Raw genomic sequence first — 13,225 nt, 5'->3', positions numbered from 1 at the left:
CTGAACTAGTTAACTGAACTGATTTTTGTTGATGTGTTTGTGCTCTATTTAGAACTGAGATTGAGCCCAGAAGACTTTGGTGTCTCCTGACACCAACTCTTTGAAGATGGAAACAGCAGTAGGAAAGTCTACATCAAGATTTCAAACAACTACATCTCTTCATCACTCAAGTGAGAGATGTGGGCTCAGGTGGAGTTAACACCTTGGAGCAAGGTTCTAGAAAATTCAGAACTGAGACTTCACTTTACATCTTGCTTATTCTTCAGTTTGCTTCATCTGAGTTTTCATGTTGCTGCTTCAATTGTACAAAAGCTTTTAAATATACAATTAAGATTTGAAATAGGTTAAGTGACCTGCATTCATTACATTACAGTAGGATCGGTTTAATAAAATCTTTCCTTCTACAAAAGCTATACTTGCCCCCTCACCCCCAGCATAACATACAGGAGTTGTGTTACCATTTCTAGCCACACAAAGAAGTAAAACTGATGATTAGAAAACTTTTGCATTTCTTAAAAGGTATTATTCTGAAGTTTCAGCACTTTAACTGACTATAATGAAGTATCAATTAAAAGCCACTGATTAAGTCATCCTAGAATAAAGTGAGATACACTGTTCAGTCTTTCCTGGCTGTTTACTGTAGCACCTAGTACAAGTCATTTATAGAAATCTCATCTCTGGATGTAGCCCTGGCTTCAAATGAGCATTACAATGTATATGCCCCATAATTATGGTGACTTACAACAGCATGCACCTGCATATGAAGTTAAAAGAAGGACAATACTTACTGCTTCCATTTTAGTAGCTATAATGGAAATACAACATTTTCAGTCTCTTTGGTTTAGCAACATAGCTGTAGCTATGATGGGTACCTTGTTATCCAAGATAAGTTTCACATAAATTTAACCTACAATAAGCCATCTTCAGTAATGCTTTGATAGTAGGAACACTTTTATATATTACAGTTCATCAGTAAAGCAAAATAAGTTGTGCCTAAGAGCAAAATATTGGCTGCATAGTCTGGCATTCAGCATAGAAGCATACAGTAGAAGTCAAAGTCAACACTACGTACAATAAGTGCTAGGCCATACAATAGGGACATTCATGTGAAAGCTAGAAGCATTATTACAGACTATAAATGTGAATTTGCAGAACAAGTCACTAGTACACACATTTATTTTGTAATACTTACAGCTTCCAGTTCTTTAATGTCTTCTTCCAGTTGTTTATTTTGTTCACTCATGTTCAATATAAGATTGAACACAGACTGCCTGGGATGCATACTTCGATCAAACTGATGGTACATATTTCTCCAAAACCTGCATGAAGCACACAGTTTTAACTATGCAGGATAAAGACAAAATTGAAGAGATACTGTATATAATTTAAACTTACTTAAAATTGAATGATACTGTATTAGGCTCCAAAAGTTCTGGAGACAAGTCTGGATTATACAGAGGATTCTGATATTTCTTTTGTTCATCCAGAAGGAACGGCCACAAGGAATATGTCTTCTCTTTTAATCTTAAAGCAAGAAGAGATCAAGGTCAAGACACTGACTGCAAGCAAAAAACAGAAGCTGCTCAACTTAACATAATAAATCGATTTTGTAACTTTTTAAAAACGTTACCAGAAATACTTATAAATCTTGAATTAAGAGCTCTTAGTAAAATCAACTTCTTCCTGGCATATGCTAATGTTGGATAGAACTGTCAGTTTTAGGAGTACTACTGCTTATGCTGTGCAAGTTTTGCCTACTTGCAATAAATGCTTTTAAAATACAGTTTGAGACAAAGATGAACTGATGAAAACTTTACAGAAGTTTTCCAACTGAAAACATTAGGAGACATCCTATTAATACTTCTAACTGACAGTAATTATTCTTGAGCAGGCAAGAATTTTAAAGTTACCTAAAAATAGATTGGAGGAGGGAATGAAGTGATACTTCCAAACTCAAGCTTACCTATTTTTAGGAGGAAAAAAAGAAGGGGGAAAAAGCAGCCTTAACTTTCCCTAGAAAAATGAGCATGGGATTTTCTCCCAGAATTAGAAAGACTGTCTTCAGTGTGCAAAATCACAAGAAGCACTGCTGTTCCCTGATTCAGTTCAACATTTTCAGTAGTACCAGTGCTGTCTCTATTTCTATTCAGAGCCTAAAACGAAGAAGATTCACAGGAGTTCTTAAGTTTGCCAGAATAAACAAAAGACACATTACAATATGTCTGCTTACTTTAGTTCTTCTCGCTCTTTTTGGCAGTTTCCAAGGAAGTTACCAAACTGGCATGAATGGACATGTTCATGGATCTGAAGGAGGAAAGCTTCATTGTACTCAAAGGCTTGTGGGAACTGCTCAGTCAGATTCCACACACTTTCTAAAAACTGGGTGAACACTGGCGAGATCTCTTTTGGATCACCATCCAACTGACAACACCTGAAAAAGATTCCATAAACAGATTGAAACTGGTTTAAGTTAGAAATCAAAAGAGTCTTAGTTGCACTTGTTTTTAAATGACACCACATTAATTTGACACTAGCTTTGGTCTGGAGATTAACCACTTAACTTTGAGAACTAGGGCAATTTTTGAATAGAAATAAATCTATATTTAACCTATTTTTCTGACTTGCAAGTAATCACACAGCTGTATTCAGTACAGAAGAGCAACATAAGACAGTTAAGTTCCTTTGTGTCTATTACTTCCATAGCCAACATTTGGAGTATACCAGCTAAAAGCAAATTAATAAGCAGTAAATAGCAGCAAGGCTATTTTCATAGCTGATGATAGGCAGATCAAGGGAAAACACAGAACTCAATGTACAGGACTTCTAAAGATAGGCATGACTTCATCATTAAAATTAAACATAAATGTAAACTCATTTTTAAAGATATCAAAACTAAGTGTTTCATATTGCCTAAGTAGCTGGAATGTAGCTTTAGATTGGTTTTGCACTGTCTATGCACACGTGCAGACCTAGCTGCAGTCATCGACATCTGAGTGAGGCACCAGTAGCACTAGAAATTTATGTCTGTAATATAAATCAATTATCCAATAGGTATTTGAATAAATAGCAATACATGAAGTGCACTGTCTACTGAAAACAGCTTACTCATTGCAAAATTTCTAGCAACACTGCAGTAGTTTAACATCCACAAGTTGTCTTTTCTTTTTAAGAATACTTAGTTCAGTTCAGTGTATACATTTTACTGTATAGGAAGAGTGAAATACCTGTCTGAGAACTTATGCCCAAAAGAGATCCAATCTTTCTCTATCAAGACCTAGAGGGTAAAAACACCAAAATACTTTGTAAAAGTGTTACTCAATCTTACATCTATAGTATTAACACCACAGGTTATTAATACATTGTATTTTAAATTTGAGTCAAACTACAGTAGGAGCAACTATTTGTCCCTTTGTAGTTCCTTTATTTTCTTGGAAGTCTTTCACAAGAAATTCTCAAAGCACATTTCTAAACCTAGTAAAAAAATTTAGCAAGCTGACAATCAGATAACTGCTGTTAAGCCAGGCTCACTTTAAGCATACTAGTGTTGTATGACTTCACAAATAGATTATCAACTAACTTGCAAAAAATTGTGACGTATAGGAAAAATTCTAGTATTGCATTCCTGCTATCATAGTTTACATAAAACCACACAATATAATCTCTGTAGCATTTTATAGCAATAAGTTCGTTAATATAAACACTTGCTTGTTTTATCACTTCAATATCATGCACCAAAACAAACACAGGCCTGGCTGCCCATTGCAGAAGTTTTCCCAGAAATCTAGTTGATGGTGAGGATTAAAAAAAAAAAAAAAAAAAATTAAATGACTTCCCTAAAGATTACACACATTCTCACTATTCACAAAAATTGAATCCTCTAATTCCTCCTCAACTTCACTTTTGTTGCTTTTAATATTTGTGGCAGTTGGTTCTAACCAATCCATGGAACTAGTTTTATGTACTGTCTTTCAGGAATTCCCATAACACCTTGTGTTGCCACAGCAGAACACTGTTGATTTTCCTACTCTAAAATTTGCAATAATCATACCAAAAATTCCTCTTCTCTATAGAAAGATGAAATTTAGATTGCTTAAATATCTTCAGGTCTCTGTCACTGGGGGAGTTGTCATTTTTAGATCTTAATAACGTTGATTTTGGGAAAAGTGATAAAAGCATAGAGCTGCTATAATTTAGTACATCTACTATCTCACATAAGCACTTTAGAATCCTTATATCGTCATAGATAAGGGGCTTTTTTGTATGCAAAAGGCAATCATTGCAACATTTCTTCAGGGTGCCTAAAGCAATCTGCTATTTGTATTTAGTTTTCTAGATTTTAAATAAACAGTTCTTCCCAGTAGCAAAGTATTTCTAAAAGAAAGATCTACCAGTGTACTGCCAATTTTGTTTTATATTTGTAACTACGAAAGAGAGCATCAGTATTTTTACACTGCTCCCTTTCACACTCAAAAATTTTACATTCTTTATTTACCAAGGAACAACTCAACAATGCAACAGCTTGCTTACCATGAATCCTTTGATTGTTCTGTAATAGGAATCTAGTAAGAGAGCTCCAAGAGAACAAACTTGGGAAGTCCTATCCCAGCCATCTGAGCAGTGCACTAATACACTCGCGCTCTCAACTGCTATTGCCTGCAAAGCACAGTTGTTTCTTGGTGAATGTTCTATTCTAGACAAAAGTCAAAATTTAGTAAAAAATAAAAGAGCTACATTTATCCCACTTACAGCATAGACCATTTTATTTAACAAAGCCAGAAAAATGTTTATTATGAGGAAAGGATTTGATACTATCAGAAAGCTAGGAATTTCTCTCCATCGAAGTATAGAAAATGCCTTATAAAGGAAAGAAATTCCACTACCACCTTTGCACAAGGTAAGAACATCTACAGTGGTTCCCAGTTCTCTTTCTACCCCTTATAAAACTAAACTTATAAAAACCCCTTACAATGCATACTAAGAAAAAGTAGACTATATATTACAGACCAAACAAGTTAAAAAATACAAACAGCATTAAAAGATACCCACTTGCTCATCATTATACTACACAAAGTTAAAGACTAGGAAATGCTTATTCGTTTCAGCTAAGAAATCAAATCCTGGTAGCCCAAATATTTATGAGGGTCGTTTTTAGGAGAATCATCCACTTTTAACTAAAGTAACTCCTTTTTATTTCACCTAGTAAAAACAAAGATTCAGTTTTTTTCTTCACCCAGCCCCCCTTGGCTTCATAGGTGACTGGCAAAGGCAATTGTTCCCCCGAATTCTTCATAAAAAGTCCCATTTCATTCCCAAATTAAGTCAGCATAGCCAGTTTGGCTTCTCTGCAATTAGTGCCCCAGGAGTTCTGTTGGCTCCATCCACCTCCAAACTGGTTACATCTTTTGTAAATATCTAAAAGAACCAGGGAGCATAAGAATACCTTCATCTCCCAATAAGGTGACCAAACAGCATTTAAAACAATCCCAAAACATAAATTGGAGATGTTAAATATGCCAGATAAAGAAACATGTAATACTTAAAACAGTATATCAGATGTATCTGTGTACACTAAGCATCTACCTGCAAAAAGGTCAATTGCAGAATTTTACACGTTATGTAATATTAAGTATAACTTTGCCTGGTAGCAAGCCAACTTCCCATCAAATAAAGCAGCAGCACGCAAGTTACCTTGACTAGGAAGACAGCAGCATCCAACACAGCTTTGATGTGACGCAGCCATGCAGAATTCTCCAAACCAGACAAAAAGTCATTGACAGACAAACCCTTCGTGCCACTGACTGAAAGAAACCAAGAGTTAGAAAGCCGTAAGCAGTTGCAGCTACCTATACCCTGAAATGAAGAATAATCATATATTGTTTCTAATGCCTTATGTTGTCAGTTGATTAGAAATCTTTCAAGAAACCACTACCCAAATGGTTAAGAGAGGGGTACTACAAAGTGTTCTCCATCCAAAACTCAACTCTCTAAAACTACAGTAACCATGAATGACAAGAGTAAGATCTTTGTGTCTTTTTGACAAAGTAACATTCAAAGTAAATACACTTGTTATCCCCAATAGGGAGCCTTACCAAGGAAGGCAACACAAATGCCAAAAGCTTACCAGAAGTACTTAAAAATTACAACTTCTAGTAGGAGGTAGCTGCATCCAGACAATATACACAGTTCAGAGTAGTCAGACTGCCAGTTTCATCGCCTTCTCCACTCTGCTTAGAAGAATAAAGTGAGGGAAGTACAAGGACATGGTGATGAACTGAAAACCATTGAGATTTTGTCTACCTCCAGACTTGACATACTACAATTCTAACTGATCTCTACCATTCTTCCCTAGTATACTTTGATCCTGTAACAATAATGCCAATTGAGAGGGCAAGGAAGAACTCAAGTTAAAGGAAAGATGTCTTGCAGCAAGAGGCGTAGAGGCAGACTGCAAGTTTCTCACACGGACACTTACCAATTCACAAATGAGACAGATAACCTGGTTCTTGTACAATTTTGAGTAGCAGCTCACACAGTTACATTACTGTCCAAACATGACGAACTTCCAGCAATAAGAAAAGAAATATTCTCTAGCTAATATAGCTTCAGCTATGTGTGATTTTAAGAGAAGATACCCGAGGTTGCCATCTACAAAAATACCTGCCCCTGCCACAGTGAAAGCCTACTTTCTACCAAGCTTAACAGTTGGACTTTATGATCTTAAAGGTCTTTTCCCACCTAAACAATTCTATGATTCTAAGCTAGCGGGCCCCAAATGAAAATAAAAAGTCTCTGTGGCCAAAAACTATAGTGGGAATATTCATACAGCAGCTGCAAAATAATCTTTATCTCTGACTATGGGAGGAAGTGAGTCAGTAGGGAAAGTAGAGAACAAAATTCACCAAGTCATTCTGCAACACAGTTTCGTGTTCAGTCAAGTCCCCTGATGTAATGAAGGCTATAAACTCTTAAACCACTGCCTCGTGGAGCTTTCCTGTATCTGCACTACATGTTTCTCAGCTTTCAGCCATACAAGTTTTGGTATGCTCAGGAAGAGTCATAGTGCCAGTTGCTGCTGACTGCCGTAACAAAGACGGCCTTCCAAGTTAGTATCACAGCACCTTTTTAAAGCCCATAGATCTTTGTCATCTACAAAACTATCTAGCAAACCACAGCACAATGAGGTAACAAAACATCAAGAAACCATGCACAGAAGACCTGATTTTAAAGGTTAGTCTGTAAATATTTGTAAAAGCAGCAAAAGCTATGCCAGTTTTCCCTGGTCTTTGAAAGAGACAGCATTGTCAGGCAAGAGTTTTGCTTCTGAAAGGTCTACCACAGAGGAAATCAGCTGAGAACTACTTGATCCTTTCAGCTAGCTCACCCTCTCTCTACACCAGTGGTTCCATACACGTGTTTCTGTACTGTTGTGATTGAACAGGTCTGCCACTCTATGGTAAAGGAAAGAAATTAAAAACACTCAAACATCTGGAAATTCAAACATCTGCAGGGAAGGGACTAGACAGACAAGGCAATGTCTGGAGGCACTATTTGTGGCTGCTCACCCCTACAATCTGTAGCTTACAGTTTAAAGCACAAGCTTTCAGCTAGAAAATAAACAGGCTTCCAGCTCTCAGTTTTTCACCCAGATACTGCTGTCAAAATCTGCTTTTGATCAGAATTTTCAGCTTGGTAGAAATATTTCACCACTACTATTTCCCCCTTCTAGTTCAATTTCTATATTTTTATAAACCAAGGCAGAGATGAGAACACATGTCAAGCCCAAAGAATTACTTTCCATTTCTGTGAATTAACACAGACATTTTTATACTACTTAATGACAAAATAAAGAAATTGCATTGACACTGTTTTGACATTTATATGCTAAAAAAATCATTTCTAGTCCCTTATGGTCCCTAAAAAGGTCAAAGATGATTTATGGTACCACTAAGATGTTTAGCTACTTCACAATAACTACCATTCAAGATAGTTTTGGCTATATGGATCCCACCGTAAAAATGCATGCCCTGCATGCATGCGAGCCCCAAAACCTCAACGTTCCATTGCTTGATTGTCCTTATGCACACTACTGTCAATGCCTCAGGCAGCAGTTCAAGAGGTGACTAGAACCTGCAGACTGAAGCACAGTGGGCTGGGGGCAGAGGTTGTTTTTAGCAAAACAGCAAATAAAACTAAACAACCCCATACAGACACTCTACATAACCCACAAAAAACCCTCCGTTAACACGCTTCCACCATCAAAATACATGCAGCAGACCACAGTGGCTATTACTGAGCCTTTTCCTCAAATACTTCCTGCAGAAACACCATTTCTTGACATAGGCAAAACGTTTTTGCTTATTAGAGTTCAATCTTTTCTGACATGTAATACTGTATTTTTGAATATATAAAAACTGGACTTTATCTTTAATACTACAGCCACAAATTTAGTCTATGTGAAGATTCTTCCATCAGTGTTGTATAGATGGGCAGTCTGCCCATCAGGGGAGCAGAGTCGTCATGTCCGCACTGACGAAAACTATTTTAGCAAAGTTTTGTTTCACTGCATGCAAGATATCTAAATAACAGCTGAACCCGAGATGAAGAATAGACTGTAAATCACCCTGGCATGCTCCATGGTGTAGTCCCATTACGAAAGGGTGTCGGGAAGGATTGTCTTACATTCCACTTGCAAATAGAATCGTTAGATTCTGGAGGAAATCAGGTAGATAGACAAAGAGCCTAGGAGCAGGACACATGCTGAAGAATGAGTAACAGTCATCTGTTATAAATAAAACAGAGGACAGTCCCAGTTACCATGGCTCTTGACCAAATAGGGTCATTGGTATCACATCCCTGATTTGATAACATTCAGTTCAGCACATTCAGAGGAAGCTAGTACACAGAAGTTAAATGGCATTTTCCTCATTTTAAGCTATGAACCATTTTCATAGCATTTCCTTCCTGACCACCCCACTGATGGCACATTTCTACAGGGGTCTGAAGAGTACATTACTGCATACCTCCCTAAATTTTAAGAGTCCTGCCTACCCCTAAAGATACTTTACTTTGCAGTCACCAAAACTCTGAATTACACAGACTGAACAGAGGTAGAATAACTGTGTTCATTTACCCCAAAACCTGATATGGAGAACAACTATAGACATTACTCATGATTTTGTTTCAAGCAAGTTTAAATAAACCAATCCTCCACACAAGGAAAAACTAAAAACATATTCCATCCTTAATGAAAGCTACAGAGAAAGTACTGTTAGTGGGACGCTAAGTCAAATGGAAGAAATATGAAGTCTGTGAAGTTTAACTGTGATGCACACACTTCTGCATCAGACATTATTACTCAGGAGAAGGCTTCTTTAAAAAAATAAATCAAGACTTATTAGCTAGTTTTCTGGAACTGAAGATACTACCAAAAGAGGGATTATGCCAAACTTAAAAACGGAAGGTCAGGCTCACGCTGCTCATCTTTCCCTTCAATAAAGTACATGCAGGAATAACCACAAGAGTACATATTATGAAAGCTCAGTAGTGTTCCATACAGAGTGCCTGAAGAACAGGTTAGCAGCAGGTACAGGCTCAATGAGAGTGAAGTGAGATTACACCACTGGTCTGTAAGACTTCTTGACCAATGTAGCCAGAATGTCTTCATCAAAATAGGCTTCCATACAAGTGTAAGCCTTCCCCATGACTGGAAATATTTGCATAATTCCAGAAGACAAGCACTTATATATGTATTGTTTGTCAAGTGTGGAAGCCTGACTTCTGCCACTGTACTCTTATCTCAGTATTAATACCCCACAAAGTGGCTTAAATTTGTTTTCAGCTGTTTATCTAACTAAAATATTAACAGAACTACTTAATAGACTTCTGCCTCTCCATTTTCACCACCAGGTGGCAGGCAATGGTATGGTGAAGCAGTTCACTCCCCCCCTGCCCCCGTCTCTACAAACACTCTAAAATGTACCCACAAGCACAGAAGTGGCTCACCAGGCCAAAGAGCTCAATTTTGTACAGACCATATGCTTATTGTGAATTCTGTGGAACTAAGCGCTCCTTGAAGAATCAGTATTCTATATATCAAAGTGTATGCTACACATGTGTATACATGCATGTGTACTTGGAAAACACGGAAGTCTTTCCCACAAGCCACTGACATACTACTCAAGTTCACCCAAGGCACATGTGTCACTCAGTTAATTTTCTTCAAAAATAACTCCATTCATTGGACTTACAGTTTAAAGGTAAAGATTTAAGGTAATTCATTACCACAGAGCACAAACTGGTACTAAACACAGAGCTGGGATAAAATACAGAAATATCAATACAGTTTGTGTAAGCTATTATTAAAGACTTCAGAAAAATATTTATCCTATTTTCATATACACTATAGTAGTAGAGTTAGAACATACCTTCCAGAAGTTTTTGTAAGCTGGATCTCATTACGTGAATATTTTCAATGCCAACAAACTGGAACCTAATGTTAGAGTAGTTGTCTTCATTCTCATAGCCCTTCCCAGCAGCTCTGTTTGCCATTGCATTAAGCTTAGAAGAGCAAAACAAAAATACTGAAAACCAGTACTTGAAATAAAAATCTCAAATTAAGAAACAAAAGTCATGCAATTTCAATGGAATACACTGGGAAAAAACCACACGAGAGCACATACTATAAACAGGTTCTAATAAATTAACAGTTTGTGGCAAATCAACTTGAAAGCATTCAAGTGTAAGAAAAGGCATGATACATAAAAAGCAACAGGCAGTCTATATTTAGAGCTGACATATCTGAATAATGCATTTATAGTTTCCTATTCTCTCCTCCATATTCCCACCAACAAACCTTTACTTAATTCCAAACATTTCTGAGCAAAGACCCTACAAAACAACTAACCTAAAAAGGAAAGAGTAAGACCCAGATTTAACTATACATGCATTTTCCAGGCATCCTAAAAATGTCAGTTTTGGGGGTAAGAAGCTAATAAATTGCTGCAGCTATAAAAATTACAACTATAAAAAAACCACAGTTGGCTCAGCTTCAGTCTGTCAGACCGACCTACTGCTGAACCCTGCTCAAAATAAGTGCAGATCCTACAGTGTAGGATTTTTCACTTTACATCCTTGTTTTCCAGCTCATGCGTTCAGAGATTTGAGTGAAATTAATACCAATTTAAATGCAGATGGGTCTAAAGAGTGAAAGTTACCCCACACATTCCAACACAGGTCAAAAAGCCAACATAATTCAATTTAATTAGGCAGTGATAAAGGATGACCTCAGAATGCTACAAGAGAGTTTCCCCTACTTCTTCCTGGCTAAGACAGACAGCAATAGCAGTTTTCACAGAACATTTACACAGAATGCAGTACTCCCTCCCATTCTAAAAGAAACGCCAACACAGCTCACTATTGCATGAATTTAATTTCAAACAAACAGTTACAGTGACTTGGATCCCACTCAACTATTCACTACTTAACTATGTTTTAAGTATATTTTCAAATGCACCTCCCCAAAAGTTCACTAGCGTATTTAGTGAATTCTAGCTGAGTCCTGAAAGGGGTTCAACTTCTTTAAGAAAGCAAGTAATTAAACACCTGAGTAGAGAGGCCTAACCTTACCTTTAAAGAACATTTTTGCCCATGATGGAGTCAAATTTAACCCTGAATTTTTCAGAGGCTAGCCTGTAGAACCTGAAGTACATACCTTTGGCCTGGTGTCCATGACATACATGTAGCGATTTGAGGGATTTGCTTTACTGATGGCTTGCAACATGTGTTCATCTTCTAGGCACCTGGCACTGAAACCTGAGAGAGGTTGACTGCATCTGCAAATTGCAGCCTACCACAAAAAACAAAGAAGAAGTTAGCATCAGCTTAACACTGGTAGTTGAAATGCTTTGCATCATTCTAAAAAGACACTGAAACAAATTGTTTCAGTTAACAGATAACAGCACTAAACTGAAAAAAGTTTAGGTGTTCCAACTTTAAGCACATCACTTGCAGACCTTCAAACAGTACCTACAGCTTAAATCTAGAGGTTTATCAAAACTTTTTCAGGCTCACCTACATGGCCAAGGTACCAGTTTACATAATGACTTTCCCCAAGTATAAAAACTCCAAAAAAGTACAGGCTGGAAAAAATACGCTTTAGGAAAGCAAGTTACACTCTTGGTATGAAATGGATTACAGTTGGTTTTACTATTGCAAGTATGATTTTATTATTGCAAGTACAATATGTTATCATCTAACATAATTTTCATCATGTCATTTTCAATGACATATTATATTTCAGAAGGTATCAGGTGCATCTTCCAAATAGTAATTATCTTCAAATGCATCTAGTAGCTTAACACTCATCCTTCATAAGTTCTTCAAATCAGCAAGGTGACAATCTTTCTCCCCCTTCAAAGACAGCCGAGATAGGCAGAAGCTGCTTCACACTACTCTCTACCAAACTCTACAAAATCTTATTTCTCATCCTCTAGTTCTTCTTACTTTGCAAATTCCTTCTTAAAGCACTACTTCTATTCTTTTGGTGTGTTGTCTTTTTTTTAATCCCCACTTTGACCTAACAGATTTTATTCTTGATATATCGAGGAAGACAGCTTTTTGTCAAGTGATCTGTCTTCAGTTATCTTAAGGTCATTTTCTGTAAACTTTAAGAGATTCAACTGATTATCAACTCATTACTTAAGGATTTCTTTTAAACTGGCTTAGCTTAATTCAGCATCCTGTTAGACATCACTAGTGTCAGCTGTAGTTAAGGTTATATGAGGTGTGAGTTAAACCATTCTCATAGAAGTCACTGTACTTGCCTCCTTACCTACCCTGAACTACTGCCAAGTGTTGAGAAATACTTTTCAGCACAGTTGCATTAAGAGGAAGACACACTATACCTCTTTATTTTTATGATAATACGACAACACTGGGAATCTTCCTTTACTTCTGAACTTGGAGCTACCAACAATTATGGGCTTGCTTGCAGTTCTGGGAACATAAAGTTCCCTAGGATAAGTTTCACAAATCTGAAAGACACATATACACAAAAAGAATTTTATGTACAAGACACAAAGCCTATACTAGTTTTATTGCATCCAATTTGAGAGACATTAAGTGAAATAAGAAACAAAGGATAAACACTAACATGTTTCTCTATATACATGTAAATAGCTCAGAAGAGGAGACAAGCCATCAATAAAGTAGTACAGATTGGTATCCA

At 36.8% G+C, this 13,225-nt stretch overlaps 1 protein-coding gene across 3 annotated transcripts in view; it reads right to left on the bottom strand.

Annotated features, from left to right (window-relative positions):
- MTMR6 (myotubularin related protein 6) overlaps positions 1–13,225 on the bottom strand; it is a 29,177-nt gene that overhangs the window by 6,988 nt on the left and 8,964 nt on the right. For all 3 annotated transcript variants that reach the window (XM_087759297.1, XM_087759298.1, XM_087759299.1), the window contains 9 exons: positions 12,903–13,031; positions 11,711–11,845; positions 10,425–10,557; positions 5,689–5,798; positions 4,528–4,653; positions 3,225–3,274; positions 2,231–2,431; positions 1,396–1,524; positions 1,193–1,319 (listed from right to left, as the gene is read on the bottom strand). In XM_087759297.1, coding sequence (XP_087615423.1) covers positions 1,193–1,319; positions 1,396–1,524; positions 2,231–2,431; positions 3,225–3,274; positions 4,528–4,653; positions 5,689–5,798; positions 10,425–10,557; positions 11,711–11,845; positions 12,903–13,031 — 1,140 coding nt within the window. The remainder of the gene's footprint in view (positions 1–1,192; positions 1,320–1,395; positions 1,525–2,230; positions 2,432–3,224; positions 3,275–4,527; positions 4,654–5,688; positions 5,799–10,424; positions 10,558–11,710; positions 11,846–12,902; positions 13,032–13,225) is intronic.

Source organism: Nipponia nippon, unplaced genomic scaffold (assembly GCF_047370975.1).
Source record: "Nipponia nippon isolate SJK-2023a ecotype South Korea unplaced genomic scaffold, ASM4737097v1 scaffold_2, whole genome shotgun sequence".
Lineage (NCBI taxonomy): Eukaryota > Metazoa > Chordata > Aves > Pelecaniformes > Threskiornithidae > Nipponia > Nipponia nippon.
The sequence above is the reverse complement of the archived record's forward strand: the minus strand, read 5'-3'. Positions and strand labels throughout refer to the sequence as shown.